This window comes from Zosterops lateralis (genome assembly GCF_965231275.1).
Source record: "Zosterops lateralis genome assembly, chromosome: 1".
NCBI lineage: Eukaryota > Metazoa > Chordata > Aves > Passeriformes > Zosteropidae > Zosterops > Zosterops lateralis.
Window position 1 is genome coordinate 3,197,447 of NC_139762.1, and position 23,655 is coordinate 3,221,101.

The following is a 23,655-nucleotide window of genomic DNA, read 5'->3' on the forward strand; positions in this document are numbered from 1 at the left end:
TGGAAAAGTCTTCGCAGACCATGGAGTCCCAGCTGTGCCCAATCTTGTCACCCAGCCCAGAGCACTGAGTGCCACATCCAGGTGTTCCTTGGATGCCTCCAGGGATGGGGACTCCACAACTCCCTGGGCAGCTCCTTCCAGTGCCTGACCACCCTTTCCATGAGGAAATTCCTCCTGATGTCCAACCCAACCCTCTCCTGGCACAGCTTGAGGTTGTTTCCTCTCCTTCTGTCTCTTGTTCTCTGGGACCAGAGACCAACTTCCCCATTGCTGCATCCTCCTGTCAGGAGGCCAGTGTGCTGGAAAATCACAGATTTTTTTAGGAAATGAAAATACACTTCAAATTTTATAAGCTAGTTTTATGTGTAATGTTTGTCAAGTATTTCCGTATTGAGAACTGTGTCCTTTCTTTGGGATTGGGTTACAAAGTATTTTCTGAGCAACACCAAATTTTGATCTAAAATACCTGGTAAAATAATCTAAATAATGTGATAGTGGAGGTGGCAACTCACCATTGTGCTATATTTGGCTTGTTCCAAATGTGGGGAGTAGAAATAACATAAAGACACAAGAGAGAATTTCAGCTTTATATTAATTGTAAGAAATTTGCAGATGAGATGGTTGAGCTGCTCATGAGGACAAGTCAGAGAGGAATGGTAATTACATGGACTATATTTTGAGGGTACATTGCTTTATTTATGGGATAAATAGAACAGCAAAGCTCTGTTACTTACAAGAGTTTAATATTGAATTATTTATTTTGGAAAAGACCTTTAAGATCATTGTGTCCAATGGTGAAACCAGCACTGCCAAGACAAGATCCTGGAGAGCATCTACACCTCATAAAAATAAGAACTCCTTGAAACAAGATTTTATATCTTATATATTTTTCCCTCTTATGTTTCCATATTTCAGAGGCAGAAGATGCCTTTGTCCACAAGGAGAAGGTGCAGAAAGAGGTGAAGGCTGCACTGTCAGAAAATGCCACCCTGAGCTGCGAGGTGGCCCAGGAGAAAACAGAGGTGAAGTGGTACAAGGATGGGAAACTCATCACCTCCAGCAAGAAGTTCAAGGTGGAGTCGGAGGGCAAATCTCGTCGTCTGGTGGTGGGTCAGGTGGAGAAGAAAGATGCAGGAGAGTACACCTGTGAGGCTGCTGGCCAAAAACTCACCTTCAGGATTGATGTCCCAGGTGAGAGAAAATTGTTTAGCCTGGTTTTCCTATTTCTAAAATATTTAGAAAGGTTAGTATTATTGTATATATTCAATGTAAAACATCAGAATATCTTTAATACATGGAACTCAATCCCTGAAAACCTTTAGGCGCTGCTCATCTGTGTAGGAACAGGGTCATGAAAAGGAAAGTATTGATTGCACCTCTCCATCCCCATGTTGATGAAATCAAAACAGTTCTGCAATGCAGCTGATTTTCAGTGAATTTCAAAGTAGGGTCATGATGAAGAGCTATAGGAAATCTGCCCAATGTCTTCACCCACCAAAATAAAACAGATATAAACTCACCAAAAATCCAGTTTAGATGGTGCTACTAATACTCTGGATTTCTCTCTCTTTCCAGAGCCAGAAGTTGTGTTTACAAATAAAGAGAAGGTGCAGAATGAGGTGAAGGCTGCACTGTCAGAAAATGCCACCCTGAGCTGCGAGGTGGCCCAGGAGAAAACAGAGGTGAAGTGGTACAAGGATGGGAAACTCATCACCTCCAGCAAGAAGTTCAAGGTGGAGTCAGAGGGCAAATCTCGTCGTCTGGTGGTGGGTCAGGTGGAGAAGAAAGATGCAGGGGAGTACACCTGTGAGGCTGCTGGCCAAAAACTCACCTTCAGGATTGATGTCCCAGGTAGGAGAAGATTCTTTGGCCCATCAGTCTTATTTCTAGAATCTTTAGAAAAATTAACATTATAAGTCCTCTTCATGTTACACTTCAAATTTTTGGAGTACGTCATTGGCATGGCCTAGGATGAGTACAAATACAAGGCCAGTTTCCTTCATATATTCTTTATAAAAATATTTAAAATCCTTAAAATGGGGACCTGAATCCCTGGAAAATTTTGGAATCTACACATCACTGGAGGGAAAGGTCTGTAAAAAAGATGGCACTGATTGTGCCTCTCCTTCCTTCCGTCTTGGTGCGACAAGAAAAATCTGCACCACAGCTCGTTCTCAGTGCAGGGTGATAGTGGAGAACCTGTCCAATGTCTATATTCCTTTTCTTTCTCTTGGAAGTGCTCATTTTAACCTGAAGAGAGTCATGGAAGTAAGGCTGGATATATATTAAAGTCTTTAAGGTGTCAAGAACATGGCAAGTGAGGAAAGAAGGTGTCATCAAGGCTCATTCCTGTTTTCCCATATTGCATTTCCCATTCCTGCATTTTCCTACTGGGGCCATAGAGAGGTAGAAAGGATTCAGCTTCCCAACTCCCTCACAGCTTCCCCATCCACTTGCAAGTAGTATGACTAATATGTCTTCTGGAGAACAAGGGGATTTCACCATTTGGATCTGAGCTGAACTGAGCTTTTCCTAAGGTTGCACTCAGAACTAATAACATGGTCCTGGACATGTCATTGCTGGTCTAGCACCTTTCTCATTTAACAAAATAATGTAAGAAGGAGCAGAAGCAGCTGCTGAGAATCAAAAAAATCAATTTTTTGAGACTATAATGCAGCACAGAACAGCTCCTTCCACTAAAAATTTGATAGTTTGCAATTAACTTCAATCAAAACATGTCGTGCCTTGACTGAGTCCTGCCAGACAATGTTCTTATGAACCATAGAGAGATTACTGCTAACAAAAACACAAAGTAGGCAAAAACCCACCACAAAACCCCCACCAAAAAATCCTTTGCATGTTTTTCTGAAAGATTTAGACATGGACTGTCATGTCAGAGGATTTTTTTTGCAGTGTTACCTGTAAGCCACAATAAGGGGATTGAGCAACATCGTATTTAGGAAGAACTCTGAATTTCTCTCTTTCTTTCTAGAACCAGAAGTTGTATTTACAAACAAGGAGAAGGTGCAGAAAGAGGTGAAGGCTGCACTGTCAGAAAATGCCACCCTGAGCTGCGAGGTGGCCCAGGAGAAAACAGAGGTGAAGTGGTACAAGGATGGGAAACTCATCACCTCCAGCAAGAAGTTCAAGGTGGAGTCAGAGGGCAAATCTCGTCGTCTGGTGGTGGGTCAGGTGGAGAAGAAAGATGCAGGGGAGTACACCTGTGAGGCTGCTGGCCAAAAACTCACCTTCAAGATTGATGTCACAGGTAGGAAGAGGTTCTTTGTCAGAATTCAGTGGAGGCCAATAAAGCAATAATTGAAATAACTATTCCACCATGACTCAGTTGCGATAGTCTGGGTTTTGTTTCAGCCAGCGGGATTCACCTGATTCTCTGTACTCGGTTGCCTGGATTTGTAGAAATGGGAATATTTGGCTTTAGCATGGTACAAGTTCTGTTTCATTCTTAGTGGATCCAATAGTTGAAGTTATAATAGAAATAAATAATGTTCAGATCCCTTCCATTCCTGGGATCTGAAAGGGTGATTCTTGTACATTGAACTTCTTGAAAGGAAAGAGCCCTTACAGAATCCCTTCCTTGTTAGTCTTGCAATCCCATTTTGGAAAATTTAGAGGCTGGAATATGTTTTCTCATTTGCAGTATCAGCAGCAGCACATCTCAAGATGGGTTGTAAACATCACTTTTTCTGAATTTGGGCTGTTGTGTGATTGAGATCTCAGTGTTTTTAGTTGTCTTAGTATTCCTGCCAGGTGCTAAATGACCCTGTGCTGTGAAATATTCCAAGAAATTGCTTTGTTGTGTCTGAGATCTTAAGTAAAAGGAATGTGGGAGCTTATAGTAATATGCAGGACAGATGATCTTTGGGAAAGTTTGAATGAAATATATTTTTAGCTGGTGACTTGCAACAGTAGGGTTGATGTCAAGGCTCCTCTTGACCCTTTTCTATCCCAGGCTCTTAGTTCTCAGTTTTCCAAGTGGCAACTCAATCCCACAGAAGAATAGGAACTGCTCAGTGATGGCAATTGGTTTTGTGACAAGTGACAACCTAATTTTTTTCCAAACCCCTCCACAGAAATCTGTAAGGTTAATCTCATTTTAACCCTTCAGCAACTATTTTCTTCTTTTTCTGTGCTCAGAGCCCAAACCTGCATTTATAAACCAAGAAAAGGTCCAGAAGGAGGTGAAGGCTGTCCTGACAGAAAGTGCCACTCTCATGTGTGAGGTAGCACAGGATACAACTGAAGTGAAGTGGTACAAGGACGGAAAACTGCTCGTTTCCTCTCGGAAATTCAAAATAGAGACCGTGGGCAAATCCCGGCGCCTGGTGGTGGAGCAGCTGGAGAAGAAGGATGCTGGGGAATACACCTGTGAGGCTGCAGGCCAGAAGCTGACCTTCAAACTGGAACCAACTGGTGAGTGCTCACTATGTGGTGTGAAGAACCTGTGGCTTAGATGAAAACTGGATATTCCAAACACAGCAGCAGTGGTGCAGCCACTTCTCCCCTGGAGCAACACCAGAGAACCACATGACATGTTAATTCTTAATCTAGCAGTGTAGAGGTGGGAAATTTGGACTTTTTTGGGGATATGGAAATGCTAAATAGCTTTTTGCTTATCTTTTTCACACACACCATGTCACCCAAGCTCTTTCAGTGGTGGGGAGCTGAAAGTAAATGTGGGGAGTTTGCAGAGCAGCAGTGGAACTATGGGAAAAGTGACTCAGAAAACCTGGTCTGCTGCTTGTGCCCCAAAAATGCCTGATTTTGTGGCAAAGGGTTGTACAGGATAGAAAGGAGGCCAAGAAGAATAGATTGGAATCACAGAATGGTTTGGGTTGGAAGGAACTTTAAAGATTGAGTTTCAGCCCTCCTGCCAGTGGAGCAAATAGAAAACAAGCCATAAATAAATTCAGCCTATTAATGTTTCTTCTTAATTTTATCTAAAATCCTAAAAATGGGAGGGGAAAGAAAATTATATAGGCATTTTTACTTCTAAGAAACAAGCTTTTTATGGGCAGTAGATAAAATAAAAATATTTGCATTTCCTTTCCTCGGCTTCTTTTCTAAGCAGAAGCACTGGGTTGCCTGAGAGATCATTCTCTTTCTTCCCACTCAGGAAATGATTATACCAGCCACAAATATCCAGCCCTATTCCCTGGATTATTACAGGTTATGGATGATCTGATGTTGTGAGTCCTGAAGAGAGAGCAATGTTAAACTGCTGTATCAAGGATTTATGAAGTTCTAAATTTTCCCGGTTTATTGTATTTTCCAGAACCAGAGGCTAAATTTGAAAATAAAGTTGTCCAGAAAGAGCCTCTCGTTGTTCAAGAACACGAAAGCATCACACTGACTACCTCAGTCACGCCTGAAACCGCTGCAGTGAAGTGGTTCAAGGATGGAACAGAAATCAAAGCCAGCAAGAAATGTGTGATCAAGAGTGAGGGCGCGTCCAGGACGCTGACGATGAACGCGGCCGAAAGCACGGACTCTGCCCTCTACACCTGCCAGACAAAGGATGACAAACAGGAATTCAGGGTCCAGGTGAAAGGTGAGCAGTGCCAGGTCATGGCCCAACCCAGCAGGTGCATTTCCCTCGTGGTGAGATGGAGGTAAAATTCAAAACTCTTCTGAAAACCGTCCCAACCTCAAGGCTTGTTGCACCTTCTCTGGATGCCCCACCATGGGCCAGAAAAGTTCTCCAGCTTCCAAATTTCTGGGTTTTGTCTTTTGCTGGCCAGTTTGGAACACAGAAGCCTATGATGGGTAGTTCTGATGTTTGCTCCCCTCCTGTTTCTGTATACTCCTATAGAATGACAAGGATCTGAAAGTACCATTATCGCTAGAGGACATGAAAAGAAGAACACACACATGGTCATTGTTCAGAGTAGAAAAGAGGGAGATTTATTATTTCTTTGGGTTTATATAGATTTCAGCCAATGACTAGGGATTGGGCAAATGAGGTTGCTACCTCTCTGACCCCACTGGTCAAACTAGAAGTCCATCAGTTGTTCCTCCTCTAGAGAGGTATGCGAAAGCAATCACTTTGTTTACCTAGAAGTCTGTGAGAAACTCCACTACAAAAATGCAAACATCAGAAGGCTGAAAAAGATCAGGGTGACATACCATGTCAAAGGAAGCTGCCTGAATTTCCACATTTCTGGTTAGACTTTGTCTTCCCTGAGCCCCAAATATTTAGGGCCATTTTATTTATTTATTTATTTATTTATATATCTATTTATTTATTTCCAAAGTTGGGCAGAACCTGTTTCTTAGAACGGGCTTCTTCTCTTTTCCTCCCTCTCTATTCCCCCTTCTCCTGGATCTCAGAAATCCCAGTGAAGTTTGCCAAGAAGCTGGAGGCTGTGAAAGCTGAGATTGGTGGCAGCGTGTCCCTGAGCTGTGAGCTGAGCCATGCCAAAGGGAAGGTGACGTGGAGCAGGAATGGCGTGGAGATCAAGCCCAGCAAGCGTTTCCAGATCCGGGAGGAGGGAACCAAACGAACCCTGACAATAACGGGGATCCGGGCTGAGGATGAGGGAGAATATTCCTGCCAGTCCAGGGATGACAAGAGCAGCATCACCATCGTCCCTAAACGTATGTCTCTAATGGTGACAGGGTGGAGGGACCCCTGGGTTTTGTCCTCAGCTGTTACAGCCCTGCAAAGCTGAATTTGTTCTTGTGTCTGGGCTGACTGCTGTGTTGAGAACAAAATACAGAACTCCCCTCTCTGTCAGTGGCATCTCTATTTGTGAAAAACATAATGATTGTGAGACCTATTGAGCTCAGGTCTCTTAATATTGACCTTCATATTACATTTGAGGCTGGAATTCAATTTCCCAAATAAAAGATGGGATTTTTTTTTTCCCTCTCTTTGTACACAAAATTTACTCAGACATGGGAAATATGATGATCCACTATTGTGGATTACTGTAAGTAATCAAATTGCTGCTTCCAGTAAAGTCATGGAAGCTTCTGACTGTTTGAAGGTGCTCAAGGACATGCCCCTGAATGTTTTACTCCTATCCATCAGCTCCCAGAGTGGTGAAATTCGTCACAAGTCTCATCAGTGTGGTGTCTGAGGAAGGAAAAGAGGCCGTGTTCAAGTGCACTGTCTCCCCCAGTGATGCTGTGGTCACCTGGCTCAGGAATGGTGCCAAGATTGAAGCCAGCAAGAAATATGTGATCTCTCAGAAGGACACCAACCACAGCCTCACCATCACTGACCTCACACTGGAAGATGCAGCTGAAATCACTGCCAATGCTGAGGGTGTGGAAAGCACAGCCAACCTCCGAGTCCGAGGTAAGAGGAACTTTGACAGGCTGGAAATGGCACCCTGCCCATGGCAGGGGCTTGGAATTAGAAGGTCTTTAAGGTCCTTTCCAACCCATTCTATGATGATGATTCTGTGGTGTTGTTTTATGTGGCTTTCCCTGTAATTAATTATGTTAGCAGTGGGGAATTTCTGCTTTTGCATCATTAAATAGGGGTGCCCAGAACACTTTGGGTTTGGAGACATGAGCCACTGGTTCAATTTTCTTTCAAAGCCTGTTCTCTGGATCTTCTCAGTTCTTACTAATATTTCTTCTCCTGCAGAGGCCTCCATCTCCTTCAAGCAAAAGCTGGAGCCCAAAACAGTTGAAGAGAGGGAGACAGTGACCTTGGAGGTGGAGCTGACCAAGCCTGCAGAGGTGAAGTGGATGAGGAACAGCATTGTGCTGAAGCCCAGTGACAAAATAGAGATCAAAGCTGAGGGAACAAAGCACACCTTGGTGGTCAAGGACATCTCCTTCGCAGACCGGGGCTTCTACTGCTGCGAGAGCCCCGACGACAAGACCCAAGCCAAGATCAATGTGGAAAGTGAGTTCAGTGACCCTCAGTTCTATAAATACCCCAGGCAGGGTTTGGAGGTGGATTCTGATCTCTGCATTATCATGGGACAAAGCTGTGGGCTTGGCCACCAGTCAAATGACTGAGAGGAGGTGAAAGCTAAGCAGTGAACAGCGAATGTCTGACTGGTTCCTGTTGCTTCCATCTCATCCCACCAGCTTTGATCACTAAGCTTCTTGAAAGATTCTTTTCTTTGCTCTCTTTCTCAGTCCCTCATATGCTCTGTGTTTGGGTAAACTAATGGTGCTTCATCCATAGCCCTGTAGTTTTGTCCCTTTCTTACATCTTTTTTGTCATAATTGTCACAGGATAGGTGGAGATAGGATTTAATCACTCAAGGACTGTCTAATTTTGTCCATAAAGCCCATGCCACCAACTGGTGCTGGGCTGATCCTAAATAATAGGTGAGGAAGGTCTTGAAAACAGTCTTTTGATAGTACTTGATGTCTTACAAAGTAAAAGGGAACAAGGGTCAGTGATGTTTTCTGTGATATTTGGTTTGTCTTATGAAAGCATCCATTTAAAAAATAGCAGCAGCGTGATCATGGATAAGTTTTATTTCCTGTAAAAGTGACCATTTAATTGGCAAATACCAACTAATTGGCAGGGAAATTGCATGAGCAATAGGGAAATCAGGAAAAAGATTTTTACAGAAAGTATAATAAAGTATTGGAATGGTCTTCCTGGGGAGGTGGTGGATTCACCATCTCTGGATGTGTTTAAGAAAGGACTGGATGTGGCACTTGGTGCCATGATTTAGTTGAGGTTAGGGTTGGACTTGATGATCCTGATGGTCTCTTCCAACCTAATGATTCTGATCCTGAAATAATCCATTTAGGGAGCCCTCAGGCTATTTCACAGCTGCCTTTGTGAGACCTCCAACTTTTCCACCTTGTTTTCCAGTGAGGCAGATCAAGTTGGTGAAAGGCCTTCAACCCCGGGAGGTGGCTGAGAAAGGGACTGTCACCTTCGAGGTGGAGGTGTCACACGAGGAGGTGGAGGGCACCTGGCAGAAGGATGGTGTCCGTCTGAAACCTGCACCCAATGTCAGCTTCGGTGTCCAGGGCAAGAAACACTCCCTGACTCTGTCCTCGGTGGCTCTGGAAGATGCAGGGCTCATCTCCTTCAAGGCAGAAGGCATTAACACATCGGGGAGGCTCACTGTGACAGGTACACGGGCACAGAGTTGTCTTCTCCTGACCTGGAGAGTGAACTTAAGTGGGCAACAGATTTTCCTTGTAAGTGCAAGGGATGTAAAGTACAGTAATGTTTCCTTCTAATCCCAACAGGATCTTTGTGGCATCACTGCCCACAGAAAAATGATAAAGTGGGTGGGAAAGATAAAGTGCCCAAACCTTTTGTTGTAGAGATGGTTAAGACATAGAGAATGATGCAGTATTAAGTTTTTAGGAGGTGTAGAAGGCTCTTTATTATGGTTGCATGCTGCTTTTTATACAGTTTTAATAAACTTTGAAGGCAACTTCTAATTAGTTAATAGCTTTTTTATAAATTGTTTTATTAGTTAGTAAAAAACACATTACTTGTTTATCAAATCTATCTATTCTCAGGTTGTTTACATATTTTCTTTACTAATTCTCATAAGACAAATCCTTTGTTATTATAAATGCACTTATCTTTTACCTTAAAAATAAATTGTTGTGTTAAACAAATATCTCATTCTCAAAACAGCTTTATATAAAAACTTACAAATTACTTATTAACTATACTTTTAAAAAAATAACAAACTAGCTTTTTACCCTACACTTTTAATGCCAACAGGATCATTGTGGCATCACTGCCCACAGAAAAATGATAAAGTGGGAGGGAATGATAAAATGCCCAAACCAATACAAATTTTATTTATCATTAAAGCCAGGCTCTGCCTACCCATCAGTGCTTGTGTGACCCCACTCCTCATTCACTGGACTTTCTCTTTCCTTCCCAGAGTTGCCTGTGAAGATCAGCAAACCTTTGGCAGACGTCAGTGTAACTCAGAAGCTCAAGGCTACATTTGAGTGTGAGCTGTCCAAACCCAATGCCAATGTGAAGTGGTTCAAGGTACAACACTTAATGGATTGTGATATTTTAATTTCTGACTTCTCTGGAAGGGAATGGGAGCCTTTAATTCTACTTCCAGGGAATATGAGCCTGAGCCTTTGCAGTAAAGCTCTTAGCATTGCTCTTGTCCTTATTTACTCTCTTGTCCTTTCATTTACTCTCCCAGTTTATCACTCTCAGGTTTTTATTTACTGTATTTGTATATTGGATTGAAAGTTAAACTTCTCTATTCTTGCACAGAATGTGAGCACTGCTGTTACAGATTTGCAGTCTTGTGCTTCACTCTGCAGCAAGCATTATTCACCCAGGATTTACAGCCTTTTTGGGAAATGTGATATAAAAGAAAGCCTCAATTTCCTTTGCCAGTGACAATCCAGTTCCCTTTCCTTAAAATGTCATTTTGGGGATCAGCTCTGACATTTTATGTGCCTCCCTTGGGGCTCAGCTGATACCTTCCGTAATTTGGAGTAGCAGCAATTTTTCAAGGTGGAGTTTAGGCTGGAAGGGTCATTTTCATTTTAAACCTCCTGCCATGAGCAGGGACACCTTCAACCAGATCAGGTTGCTCAGAGCCCTGTTCAATCTGCTTTTGAATGTTCCCAGGGATGGGGCATCCACCACCTCTCTGGGCTACCTGTGCCACTGTTTTGCCACCTTCATTGTGAAAAACTTCTTCCTTATTATCTGTCTAAATCTGACCCTCTTTTAGTTTAAAACCATTTATGTCTGAAGAAACTCACTGCCAACTCTGCATGGTGTTTTAAGCCTTCAAAAAGGTGTCTGAGATCATCCAAAATTTCTGTGTGTTCTCTAGCCATTCCAACTTCCTGAAATCTTTGTCCCGTGATGAGCATTCAGCACATGTTCCTTTGAACACAATTTTCCATTCAGTCCAATGAGAAGGAAGAAATAAGCACAGATCTGAATGTCTGTTTTGCTCACTGCAGATGTACAGGAGTTGAGGGTGATCTGCTTTGACCTTTTTCCTTCTAGGATGGGAAGGAGATCCGGCAAAGTAAAAACATTGGGATTATCTCCCAAGGAAATAAGAGAAGCCTCATTATTCACAAGTGTGAATATGAAGACCAGGGAACCTATACATGCCAAGCAGCAGAAGACAAGACATCAGCTACTCTAAAGGTTCATGGTATGTTTGGCTGAAGTAGGAAAATACATTTGCTGCAGCATTTTTGGCTACACAGCAAGAAATTCTTTGTGGAGTGTGTGTTTTTCACAATTTCTCACTTTGGTTATGCCTCTCTTCCTGGTGTGAAAATGCTGGGAAAGCTGTCCTGTGCTTGCTCTATCCTTGCAGTATTTTTGGAAGAGGTCCTAATTCAGTTTTCCATTTATCATAAGTGATTTCTATTCTCTGGAGTCCAAATTGTATTTGCGGATTGGCACATCAGGAAATACTGGACAGCCTGGCCCAAAGCAGGGATTCAGTGGCTGTTGCTGATGTGGTTTGATGGCACCATTGTCACAGGGGGACTTTGCCTGAAGAGGGACTGGACAAGCCTTGGGTATGAGCTCAAGAAGTGCCCTAATTTTTAGGTTGTAAATGCTAAGGAAAGGGTCATTATTTCTGCTTGCACGTCTCCTTTATGCTGGAGGCAGTTTTTCCATCTGAGTGTTGTAACTGATAAAGCACCAGGTGTGTTTTGTCACCAGGCTCTCAAACATCTGAGATAAGCTCTGAGATAAAGGCAAGTTACTCAACCTACAGCTCTGCTGTGCCCTGGCAGATGTTATTTTCTAAAGGGGCATCTGAAAAACAGTGAAAGACAGAGAATCTTTCTCATTACTTACTAGATGCTGTCCTCATGTGGCCGCTTGGGCTCAGCAGTGTCTTCATGAATATTTGTCTCATTGCTCTCTTGAACTCCCCCTTTTCTCCCTGGTTTTGGGATTGGGATGAATTGTTTGCATTTCAGCTCTGCTCCTGAGGCTGATTCAAGGTGTGGATCAAGGCCTTCTTTTTGAAAAAGAAAGGGCTGCAGTAGCACAGATAAATAGATCAGTTCTGACAAAAGGAGCGCCAAGGTGCAGAGTTAAAGAGGATTATGCTCAGTTCAGGAGACTCTGAAAAAAGGTATCTCCTATGTAAAACAGAGGAGAGCATGCAGATAAGCATGAATGAGGCAAGTTTAAATTTTAGACTTGTGTTTAGTTTTTCTTGGCGAATTTACTTTCATTAATATGTGTATTTCTTTCATTAATACCTGTATGAAGTCCAACATACATAAAATCCTCTTTCAATAAGCTTCGGCCATAAAAAGTATTCACTATGTTGAAGAGACAAACTATCCAGGAAGAAAGGCTGGTCTAGAATAAACTCTACACAATCCCATTTTTTTTCCATGTAATTACGCAGAAAGTAAACACACCATACTCACTTATGGAGAAACCCCCAAATAAATATTTATCTTTGCGATTTCACAGCCCGAGATATCAAGATTGTAAAACCACTGGAAGACGTGGAAGTGAATGAACTCGAGAGTGCATCTTTCATCTGTGAGATCTCACACGATGAGGTTGAGACCCAGTGGTACAAAAATGACAACAAACTGAAGACTTCCGACAACATCAAAATGCGGCAGGATGGTAGGAGGAGAAAAAGGGGTATTTTGTTCTGGAATGTGGGTGGGTTGGAGGAGGGAGACTAGAAAATAAAGTTTTGCTCTGGGATGGTTGAGCTGTGTCTATTTGTCTGTCCCTAGGCAAGACCTATTCCCTGACTTATGCACGTGTCCACGTTGAGGATGCGGCCGAGATCAAATTCGTAGCAGAAAAGGCAGAATCTCGTGCTCATCTGACTGTAAAAGGTAATTCTGCTGTTCGTGCCAGCACTGCGTCTGCTCTCTCACCTTACAAACCAATTCTCTTCCCTCACTTTGCATGTGAAGGTTAAAAAATGTCCTACAGTGTTCAGGAAAAGAAAAACTGCCTGTTTTTACTGCCTGGTAAATATCAGCTGGGAGTGTATTTTGGCTTAATTCCAGTTAATTTTCTCAGGAGGTTGGATTTGCACCTTTAGACATTTAAAGTTGTGCCTAAAATTTGAGGGGCCAAAAAGCTGTAGCTGGACTTTTTCTTGCATTTTCACTTTCTGGTATATGTTATAACAAAATCCAGCATTTTTGAGTGTGTTTAACTAAAACAGAGTGATAGAAGGAGAGAAAAGGAAGACATTTGATTTAACACACTGCTGAGGAGTTCAGGAAACTGGAGATCAGTCCCTGGTTTTTCCGTAGCACTGCTGTGAGATGTTGAGGAAACTGTAATGGTTCTGGCTTCTTTTTCTCTCCTAAGGTCAGGATTAATACACAAGAGTTACAGTTTGTGTTTAGACTTGGATGTTTATTAATTTTTATCTATATTAGAGTCTCATGAGCTGTGAGCTCTAACAAGCAAGTTAGAAAATGAAGGTAAAATGAAGAGCATCTCTATCACTACAAGGCCTTTTCAAGGACAATCCATCCAATTATGAAATGCTACCTAAATTATTTTTACTTTAAACCCAATAACTACTTCAAGTTCACAATGTGGATCTCACCAACCAATTACAAAAAAACACCCAAACCCATGAAGAAGAAGGCTGAAAAAGGTGAAGAAGAAAGACTTAGACAATGCCTAAAATCCTCCATATTGCTTCGCATATTAGTGTATACTAAAATTCCAAATCCCAAGTTTCCAGTATTCCAACAGGAAACCACCTGTTACTTCTGCAGTTCAGCCACTCCAGTGGTAAACCATGGAGGAAAGGTTTCCCTTTAATTAGCTCTTACTAATTAATCTTGTTAATTGAGTGCTCAGCATTGTGGGGATTCCTGTCATCCCACAAATTACTGGACAAAAAAGAAATACCACCTATGAGTTTTTATGGAAACCATGCTGTTTTTATGAAGACTGTACTGATTGTTCCATTTCCTTTGTTCTCGTAGAGCTGCCGGTGAAAATCGTGAAGCCTCTGCGGGATAAGATCGCCCTGTGGAAGCACCGGGGCGTCCTGGAGTGCCAGGTGTCCCGGGCCAACGCCAAGGTCCGCTGGTTCAAGAAGGATGTGGAAATTCGCCCCGGGGAGAAATACGAAATCGTGAGCGAGGGCGTCTACCGGAAACTCATCATCAACGACGCCGACTACAAGGATGAGGACACATACACGTGTGATGCCTTCGATGACAGAACCAGTGCTAATTTCTTTGTTGAAGGTAGAAAACCCTGTTCTTTTTTTTTTTTCACCCCTAGAATGCACTGGGAGGAGAGTGGGCTGACTGACTTGTTGTTTGCTTTGGAGACACAATACTGCTTAAAAACAGGTTTTTATTTCATGTTATTTATTCTGAAGTCCGTTGGTGTTGAATACTTTTACACACAGGAACACCTGAAAAATTAATATATGGTATATTCTCCTGAGGAAAATGAGGAAATTCCCATTCCAGAGACATTTATCAAGTGTATTGGATAAAGTCTGTTTTTCAGATAAATGTTGCAGCTCCTTTTATCAACATCTACATTCCAATGAACCTTCTTGTCCATTTTATAGCACTACATGTTTGATATCAGGATAGGAAGGTTACTTTAGAATTAGGACTAGGAATCAGGAGATACAGATTCACTTTCTGGCCTGTGACCAGCAATACTTGTTTGCTTTTATACAGAAAAAAAAAAAAAAAAAAAGATGTTTTAAGGCCCTTTGAGTTCATAAGTGCAGAAAAGATGTCATGAGTGTTCAGGCTGATAATGGAAAAGCTTTCATGACTCCTAAATCCCTGCTCTCTTTTCTATCCAGAGCAAGCCATTAGTATTGTAAAAGAGTTGTGTGATGAGGACGTGACTGAGCCTGAAGAAGCCAATTTTGAATGTGAGACATCCATTCCATCTGTGAAACCTGCCAAGTGGTTCCTGAAGGGAGCAGCCTTGCAGGCTGGCAGAAACATCATCATGCAGCAGGAAGGCACCATCCACAGGCTGACAATAATAAAAACAAGTGTTGATATGACAGGCCCCGTCCAGTTCTCCATTGGCAAATCCAAATCCACGGCAAACCTGCTTGTCAGAGGTAATGAGATTTTTAATATATATTATGTGAATCAGAACAAAGATCTTCCCTCTCACAGTGCCTGGAAAGTAATTTGTCATAAATATTCTCTGTTCTGGGTTTTTGGAAATGGATGTGTATCTGGAAGATCTGTTTAGTTCCCATCTGGAAGTTGTTGGGGGCAATGCTAGATGCACCAACTGAGCCAGAAACATCTTAGGAAGGGATCTGATTAAATGACTTTGGTGTCCCTGCTATTCAAATCTATCAAGCTAAAACTGGTTTCTGGTTTATTTTTATTCTCTTGACTTTACCAAGGAGGACAAAACAGATGAAATTTGCCAGGAGAATTTATTTTGTCCCATTTCTGAGCTAGACAAGTTTGATAGCTCATTTACTTAATTCATTTTGTCGTTGACTTGATCTAGGACAAAGCCTTAAGGCTTTCTATCTTCTGCTGTCACCATGGTAAATCTCTCCAATCACATCCTGAAGTCCTTGTTTTGTCTTTCATTTGCTCTTACTTGAATGAAAACCTCAATTAGAGAGCAATTCAGCAAGCACTGAGGCAGAAGTGGACCATGAATTTGGTGGTTAATATACAGTATTATCTTACAGAAATCAGCTTTCCTTATAGATCATCGTGCTACTGTAGCACTTGTTGTAGAGACACTTGTAGTAGGATATGAGTAGTTCACAAAACAGTTGTGGAAGTCATATATGAAATTAATATGCATGAAACACAGATTAAAACCTTCCTCTTCTTTAGATTGATGCGTTCTTCTCCCCCACCCCTGCTTTCCAGATTACCACATCCAGATCACCAGGCATCTGGAGGACAAGATGGTCCTGGAGCGACACTCAGTCATCCTGTCCTGTGACTTCAGGCCTTCCCCAAAGCACGTGAGGTGGTTCAAGGGTGAAGTGCTCATTGAACCCTCGGAGAAGTACAAAATCAAGCGGGATCAGTACTCAGCAGAGCTCAAGATCATGAAGGTGAAGCCCGAGGATGCTGGTGTGTACAAGTGCAAAGCTGGGATCGCCGAGACCGAAGCCACGTTGAGCGTTGAAGGTACGAGAGGTTTGCAGCAGCAGGGATGGCCTGGTGCTGGTCTTTGTGATTCTCTGTTTCACTCAGGGTTCCTCCTCCTGAGGAGAGGTAGATTCCCACAGTTACCTTGTGATTTTATATAAATGCAGTGTCACAAGCAAACTGCTGATTCCACCATCCTGAAATCCATCTCTTGCTGTGAAGTTGGTAATGCGTGTGGGAGGGCACCATTTGGGTAAGGTACAAATTAGCATTTGTCAAGACACATTATTGTCCATTTCACACAAGGAATTAGACCTCTGGTGCTTTTAACTAAAAATATCCTTTATATTAAACTGCCACAGGTCTCTGATTCTGTTGATCTTGGCTGTGGTTTTCATTTCCTGACCTCTGTGCCAGCTTGTGTATCTGCTATACATTTATCTACCTGCTATATATACATTTTATAGCAGCTACTATTATACGTCTGAATACAATTGTTATTCATGGTGATGTTCTACCCCATCTGGACATTGAACTTTTTGTAGCCAGTCCTTTCTCTCAGGTGACACTGCAAAGAAAGATGTTCACTTTGTCACTTCCAGCAAGACTTGGAGCTGAGCCACAGGATCATTTCCAAAAGTCCAGGGAGCAGCTCTTGGTAGCAGTTTGGCTTTGCAGAGTTTCTCCATTGAATGTGTCATCAAACATTGAAATGAGCTACTCAGGGCAGTGGTGATGTCACCATCCCTGGAGGGATTGAAAAGTTTCAGGGATGTGGTTTCAATGGTGACCTTGGCAGTGCTGGGGGAATGGTTGGATTCAATCTTAGAGGTCTTTTCCAACCTAAATGATTCTGTGACTCCATTCTATCCAAACAAATATATATATATATATTAAAAAAAATAAAATCAAGTAATAGTCCCAAACCCTCTTCTGAGTTCTCATCCTTGAAAACGGCATTCCATGAGTGAAGAAACTGTAAGGAGAAATATCTACCCAAGGACTGGGAAAGAAAAGAATCAAAATCCCTTTGCTCCCTAAATTGCATAATCTCTTTGTACTTTGCCTTTGTGTCCAAAATCATTGTCTTCATCTCATCATCTGTGTCACAGTTTCCCTGGAAATGAGGGACAATTTAGCAAAAATGCGTTTGACAATCACACAGGGATTGGAGCTCTGTGGGATGCTTAGGGTCACTGTAGCATCATTTTAGAAAAAAAGTACTTATTTTATTAAATAGAACACAATCAAACAAATCATCCAATCTGATTTATATATAGAAAGAGAACTGAGGGTCCTAGACAATTTTAGTCTTTTTAATAGTTTATTTTTTTCTGTTGGAGCAAATGCAGAACCAAGTAAACAAAATGTGGTGACCAAAGTGTGTGCAGGAAACCAGAACGAATCATCTAGTAACCTCCACAAAATTGTTTGTGATAACAACTGATTTGTGATGCTGGTGGTGACAGTTCCCCTTGGTTTCCCCAATCTCCAGCCCGCAATGTAGAGGTCCTCAAGCACCTGCAGGACGTGGAGATTGAGGAAGACAGCTCTGCTGTGTTCTCCTGCGAGCTGTCCCACGATGACGAGGACGTGGAGTGGTTCCTCAATGGCACCCTCCTCTACACCAACAACTTCAACGACATCAAGAACGTTGGCAAGTGCTACATGCTGACCATGAAGCAGGTGAAGCCTGAGGACGCTGGCACGGTGACAATGAAGTCAGACAAGGTGTCAGAGACCGTGCGGCTGAAGGTGATAGGTGGGTCCAGGTCACGCTCCTGAATGAAAATGAGAGATGCAAATGGGCCTTTATTTACCAAATCCACGGGACAGTCCTGCTTAATAGATAAAAAACCTTGAGCTATTAAATATGGGCTGTGAGGATGGTGAAGGGTCTGGAGGAGATGCCTTGAGAAGAACGTGTGAGGTCACTTGGTTTGGGGAAGAAGATTGAGGGGAGATCTTTCTGTGGGCTTCAACATCTTCATGTGAAGGGAAGTGGAAGGGCTCATCTCTTCACTCTGGTGGCCAGTGACAGGACTTGAGGAAACAGCTGGGCCTGAGTCATGGGTGGTTTAGGTTGGATATCAGGCAAAGGTTCTTTCCCTCAGAGGATGGTGGGCACTGAACAGGCTCCTGAGGGCATTATCATGGCCCTAGGGCTGCCAGAGCTCCCAGGAGTGTTTGGACAATGCTCTTAGGGACAGCGTGGGGTTGTTGGGGTGTCTGTGCAGGGACAGATGTTGAACTGGATGATTCTTGTGGGTCTCTTCCAATTCAGGATATTTTATAATTCTATGGTTTTTAATACATCAGTTCTGGAACTGGACTCAATCAGCCATGAAAAGACAGTTTCCTGCTGTCCTTCATACATCTTAAATTCAGTCACACAATTGGTTTTCTGTGGTTTAACATGTTCTTGGGCAGCCTCAGTGAGTGTGCAGGTGACACTCAGTGTGTCACTGAGCGGGGTATGTGACATGCCTGAGGGTTGAGGTGCCACCCTGTCTTGGTTTGGAAATTCAGGTAGGTGTCTGCCAGGGAAAGCTGGAGCTTCTATTGGAATGGAAAACGTAAACCCCTACCCTTCAAATTTATCATTTTGAAATTAAGGGGCTTTCAGACAAAGATATGAGAATAGGAATAACAGTTCTTTACTAGGAATATTAAAAATAAAAAAATGTAGTAGTACAAAAAAGCAAATGAACAAAAAAGAAAACACTGTGACAGAGTCAGAATATAGGCTGAACCCTGCTGGTCAGGGTGTTGGTGTCAGTCCAGTCAAGTCCTCCTGCAGTGACAGATGTGGTTCTGTTGGAGCATAGATGATCCTGCAGAAGGGTGGAGTTTCCCTCTGGAGGTCCCCTGGTGGTGAGAGGGGTCTGGTCTTCCTCTGGGAATCCAGTGCAAACAGGCTGTGCTGGTGTTCTGAATCCCAGGTTTTATCCAGGTACGAATGCTTGGCTCCTCCTACTGGGTGGAGCATCTCCCCATGGGATGATGGAATTGTATCAGCCCTGCAGTGAGCCTGGATGGCCCATGGACAGCAGATATCTCCTGGAGGGAGGATGTGTCATGGAAGAGATAAACACCTGCCCAACCAGTTTCAACAGATGGCAATAGAATACATAATGCTGGTTACATCTTGCATTGCAACCTGAGACACACCCAGAGGGACATGGACAGGCTCAAGAAGTCAGACCATGGGAACTTCTTAAGGTTCAATAAGGCCAGTGCAAGGTGCTGCACCTGGGTAAGGGCAGCCCCTTGTGTCAGCACAATCTTGGGATGAAGAGATTTGGAGCAGGATGAATTAAGGGCAGGATGAAGGACCTGAGGGTGCTGTGGGGTGATGCTGGTTAAGGTTCCGATTGGTATCAGCAATATTGCCAAGGGCTTATTAATGTCTCTAAATATTTGATGGCAACTGAAAGTGTCCCAAGCATCCTGGTTGTTCTCTGTTTTGCCTCTTGACCTTCAGAGAAACCTGCTGTCTTCATGAAATCCTTGGATGACGTTTTCGGTGAGGAGCGAGGAGTGATCAAACTGGAATGTGAAGTCTCCAAAGAGAAGGTCAAACCTGTTTGGAAAAAGGATGGAGTGAAGATCACTTCTAGCAAAAAATATGAGGAGATACAGTCTGGGAAGACCCTGTGCCTCCTTATCCATGACCTTGAAAAGACAGATGCAGGGTTATACACCTGTGACATCGGCACTGATGTGGCCAAATCAAAGGTCAGCGTTCAGGGTAAGTGCTGTACACAGTGCCTTCTCAAGGGGTGTTAAAAATATGGGTGGGCTTGGTCCCTTGGGCTCTCACCTGCTCCTGAACAAATCTCACATAATATTACAATGTCTGAACAAGCCCTGTTAATTTTGGTGTAAGTATATCTGGAGTTTTTAAGTGAAAATCAGCTGTCAGGAATGTAGTGACAATTTTTTCTTCCTGATCATCCCTAAAGTGCAGAAATCCTCCCAGAAAAGCAAACATTTCTAAAAAAAAAAAAATTCCTAACAAACAACTCCCAGGCAGACTGTTTCATATTTGGAGCTATTGACTCAGAGTGCATTGTAGGAACACAAAAGTAGGACAACAATATCTGTTGAGGAACCCAGCTGTTCAGCCTGTCCTCTAATCCTTGTCTCAGCCTGAAGGACAAAGAATTGTTCATGACTTCCAAACTCATAATATTAATGAGAAAAATTGACTTTGCCTGGTTTGAGCACCAGGAGTAACAAGTCAAAAAATTCTAACATCCCATTTCTCCTATCAGCACGGAGAAGAACCTCACCCATTGCCCCAGAGGCTTCTTCTCTGACAGCTTTTCTCTTCTATAGCTCATTGAATCTTGAATCTTCCCCACTGAGCTGTTCTTCATTCAGTCCTTCCTGAGCACAGTCAGGAGATTCACATTTCTCTTTTTGTACAATTTAGAGATGATTCTGAGTCTGAAAAATCCTTCCCATGCTACAACCATCTGTAAGGAAAACAGTGGTGTCCTGCCAATCTGGCAGATAAACCCCTTGTATGATTTAATTTTTTTAACTTGTATTACTGTAATTTTTGTTCTCCAGAACTGAACATTGGCATCACCAAACGGCTCAAGAACACTGAAATCCAGGAGGGAGAAGATTGCACTTTTGAGTGTATTTTGTCCCATGAAAGCATCGACGACTTCAACTGGACGCTGAACGGGAGAAAAGTGGAAAGTGGGGGGAGATTTAAAGCCTCCAACGCGGGGCGGAAATACACCCTGAGTATCAAAAATGTCATTCCTGATGACACTGGGGAAGTCACCTTCACTGCCCGTGGCCTCACCTCCAAGGCTTCCCTGGTTGTGAAAGGTAATGGGATCAGAAAAATCCTGGGTGTATTTTCAAAAGGTTTCTCAGGAAACACTTGTTATGGTCTGAGTCAACAATAACCTTCCCAGTGAGCCTTGAAGAGCTGAGAATTTTCCTTAAAAACAAGTGAAATGCTGAAACTTTTAATAGATGTTTGAGAATTGACTACATTAGGTAGTGTGTACAGATAATTACGACCCAGACTGTACATCAGAGATAATCACCCAAGGTTCCTGGGTGGTCAGTGGAGAGAAGAAATTAGTAATTTTCAGACATAGTTAATAATCTGCAGTTAGTCCTTTCTCCGTAAAATCAGGAAATCCCAGAATGGTTTGGGTTGGAAGGAATCTTCCATCATCTTGTTCCAACCTTCCACAGGTTTCCCAGAGAAGCTGTGGTTGCCCCTGAATCCCTGGAAGTGTCCAAGGCCAGGCTGGATTCAGCTTGGAGCAACCTGGGACAGTGGAAAGTGTCCCTGGCCATGGCAGGGGGTGGAACTGGATGATCTTTGAGATCCCTTCCAATCCAAACCATTCTGGTATTCTATGATTTGAATTGCAAAAACCTCAACCATATATAAAGATGATTTTCATTCAAAAGTCCTTTTTCTTTTTTTTTTTTTTTTTTTTTTTTACATCTCTGCAGAAAAACCCACTGAGGTTACAAAACTGCTGGAGGATAAAACATCACCAGCAGGGCAGGACATCAGCCTGAGCTGTGAATTGTCCAAAGCTGATGTGAACATCAGGTGGTACAAGGATGGCAAAGCAATCAGGAAAAGCCAGAAATATGACCTGCAGCAGGAGGGAACACGGGCCACTCTCATCATCCGTGACTCCACAGTCAAGGACAGTGGGGAATACACCTGTGAGACAGAGACATCCAAAACAACTGCCAGGATCACTGTGCAAGGTCAGTTGAATGCAGAGGAACTGGCAGGTTCAGAGGTTGGATGTAAATACCTACAACCATCAGAGATTTCTCCTCCTCCATCTCCCTGGGCAGGATCAATTTAATTTTTAAAAAACCATCATTGATTAAAAGCATAAAAAATTAAATATTAAAAAACCCATCTTTGGATGCTGAACAATCTTATAGGCTCTGTAACAAGCCAATCAAAACTGCCAATTTGAATTATTCTGTTTTGAATATGAGTGATGAAGTCTTTGCAAGAGGAGACCTCACCAGTACATGGACCATGGCATTAAACTTTCCTGGAGATATTTCACCTGATACATCCTGTGGCAGGAGGGGAGCCTGGTGATCTTAGGTGCATTCCATCTGATAGGATGGGAGGAAATGGCCTCAAGGTTTACATTGGATGTTAGGAGAAATTTCTTCATGGAGAGGCTGGTCAGGCATTGGAACAGGATGCCCAAAGAAGTGGTGGAGTCACCAGCACTGGGGGGGATTTAGAAGATGTGTAGATGTGGTTACTGGGGATGCAGTTTAATTAAGTTAATAGTTAGACTTGGTGATCTTAAAAGTCTTTTTCAGCATAAATGATTCTATGATTATTTTTTTGATGTTTCTATGAGTTGGAGCAGAGAGGATCCAAGATGACTCTAGATGCTCATAAGTTTGGGTAACAAATCTGTCTCTCATTATTACTATTTTTTTAAAAATTTCTTTTTTTCATTCCAGAAAAGCCTAATTATTTTGTCAAGGAGCTCTCAGACCTGAAAGCTGATGAAAGTGGAACTGCAATTTTTGTGTGCCAGAGTGAGAGAGCTGCATCCTCTGTGGTCTGGAGGAAAGGCATCGCTGAGCTCAGGGCTGGCAGGAAATATGAGATCACACAGAAAGGACAAGTCCTCCAGCTGACCATAAAGAACTTGGAGAAAAGTGACAGTGACACTTACAGCTGTGACATTGGGGACGCCCAGTGCAGAGCCAAGCTAACTGTGCAAGGTATGAAGGAGAGGAATGTGACTGTACATTCCTTTTCTGCCATGGGAAACGTGCACAGGCAGAGCTGTATCTCAGCAGGGCAGCAGAGCCGCTGATTTCTGGTTCTGTCTCTCTCATGATGGCAGGAACATGTGGCCAAAAATACAGGAATGTAGAGCTGGATATGCAGAACAGTTTGAAGCAACTACACCTGGAGCATTTTGGGTGTGATTTAAATCCCCCAAAGGCTCATGTGAGGGGAGAGATTGGTGTTCCTGTGTGAACACAACATGGATGTGATTCACCGTGCCTGCTGTTGGATGAGGGAAAATTATCCTGCCTTCAGGCTTTTCTCCATACCTGTTGGTTTGTCTTCCCAGTAGTGGTTTCTAAGAGGTGGAGGATAAATAGAGTGGTCCATAGAATCATTGAAGGGGTTGGAAAGGAACCTAAAGATCATCCATCCCTTGCCACAGGCAGGGACACCTTCTACTATCCCAGGTTGCTCCAAGCCCTGTCCAACTTGGCCTTGGGAAATTCCAGGGATCTAGGAGCAGCCACAACTTCTCTGGGAACCCTGTGCCTCCCCAGCCCCATAGGGGAGAATTCCTTCCCAATGCTCCATCTAACCCTGCCCTCTGGAGAAATGATTCCAGAATAGTCAGATGGAGGTGCCGCAGCAGCCACTTGCTAATTATTGTAGCTTTTAAAGATAAAGGGGTAAAATCAGACTCCTCCTCTGATCATTGTCTACAGCATCCTCAAGAAACAACGGAATGTGTTTAATCCCCATCATAACCTCAGGCTCTGACCTGTCTGAATTCACTCTGAAGTTTTTAACTCCAGCTTTTCTGAGTGGAAAAAACACTTCTC

General features: G+C 42.9%; 1 protein-coding gene across 1 annotated transcript in view; it reads left to right on the plus strand.

Annotated features, from left to right (window-relative positions):
* The window catches only part of OBSCN (obscurin, cytoskeletal calmodulin and titin-interacting RhoGEF), a 186,969-nt gene that overhangs the window by 36,453 nt on the left and 126,861 nt on the right, over positions 1–23,655 (plus strand). The window contains exons 12-32 of the mRNA XM_083873333.1: positions 916–1,191; positions 1,576–1,851; positions 2,993–3,268; positions 4,159–4,434; positions 5,297–5,572; positions 6,352–6,618; positions 7,055–7,324; positions 7,619–7,882; positions 8,816–9,082; positions 9,858–9,970; positions 10,964–11,117; positions 12,413–12,574; positions 12,691–12,795; positions 13,915–14,181; positions 14,763–15,032; positions 15,817–16,083; positions 17,540–17,806; positions 19,529–19,795; positions 20,623–20,892; positions 21,538–21,804; positions 22,537–22,803. Coding sequence (XP_083729459.1) covers positions 916–1,191; positions 1,576–1,851; positions 2,993–3,268; positions 4,159–4,434; positions 5,297–5,572; positions 6,352–6,618; positions 7,055–7,324; positions 7,619–7,882; positions 8,816–9,082; positions 9,858–9,970; positions 10,964–11,117; positions 12,413–12,574; positions 12,691–12,795; positions 13,915–14,181; positions 14,763–15,032; positions 15,817–16,083; positions 17,540–17,806; positions 19,529–19,795; positions 20,623–20,892; positions 21,538–21,804; positions 22,537–22,803 — 5,124 coding nt within the window. The remainder of the gene's footprint in view (positions 1–915; positions 1,192–1,575; positions 1,852–2,992; positions 3,269–4,158; positions 4,435–5,296; positions 5,573–6,351; positions 6,619–7,054; positions 7,325–7,618; positions 7,883–8,815; positions 9,083–9,857; positions 9,971–10,963; positions 11,118–12,412; positions 12,575–12,690; positions 12,796–13,914; positions 14,182–14,762; positions 15,033–15,816; positions 16,084–17,539; positions 17,807–19,528; positions 19,796–20,622; positions 20,893–21,537; positions 21,805–22,536; positions 22,804–23,655) is intronic.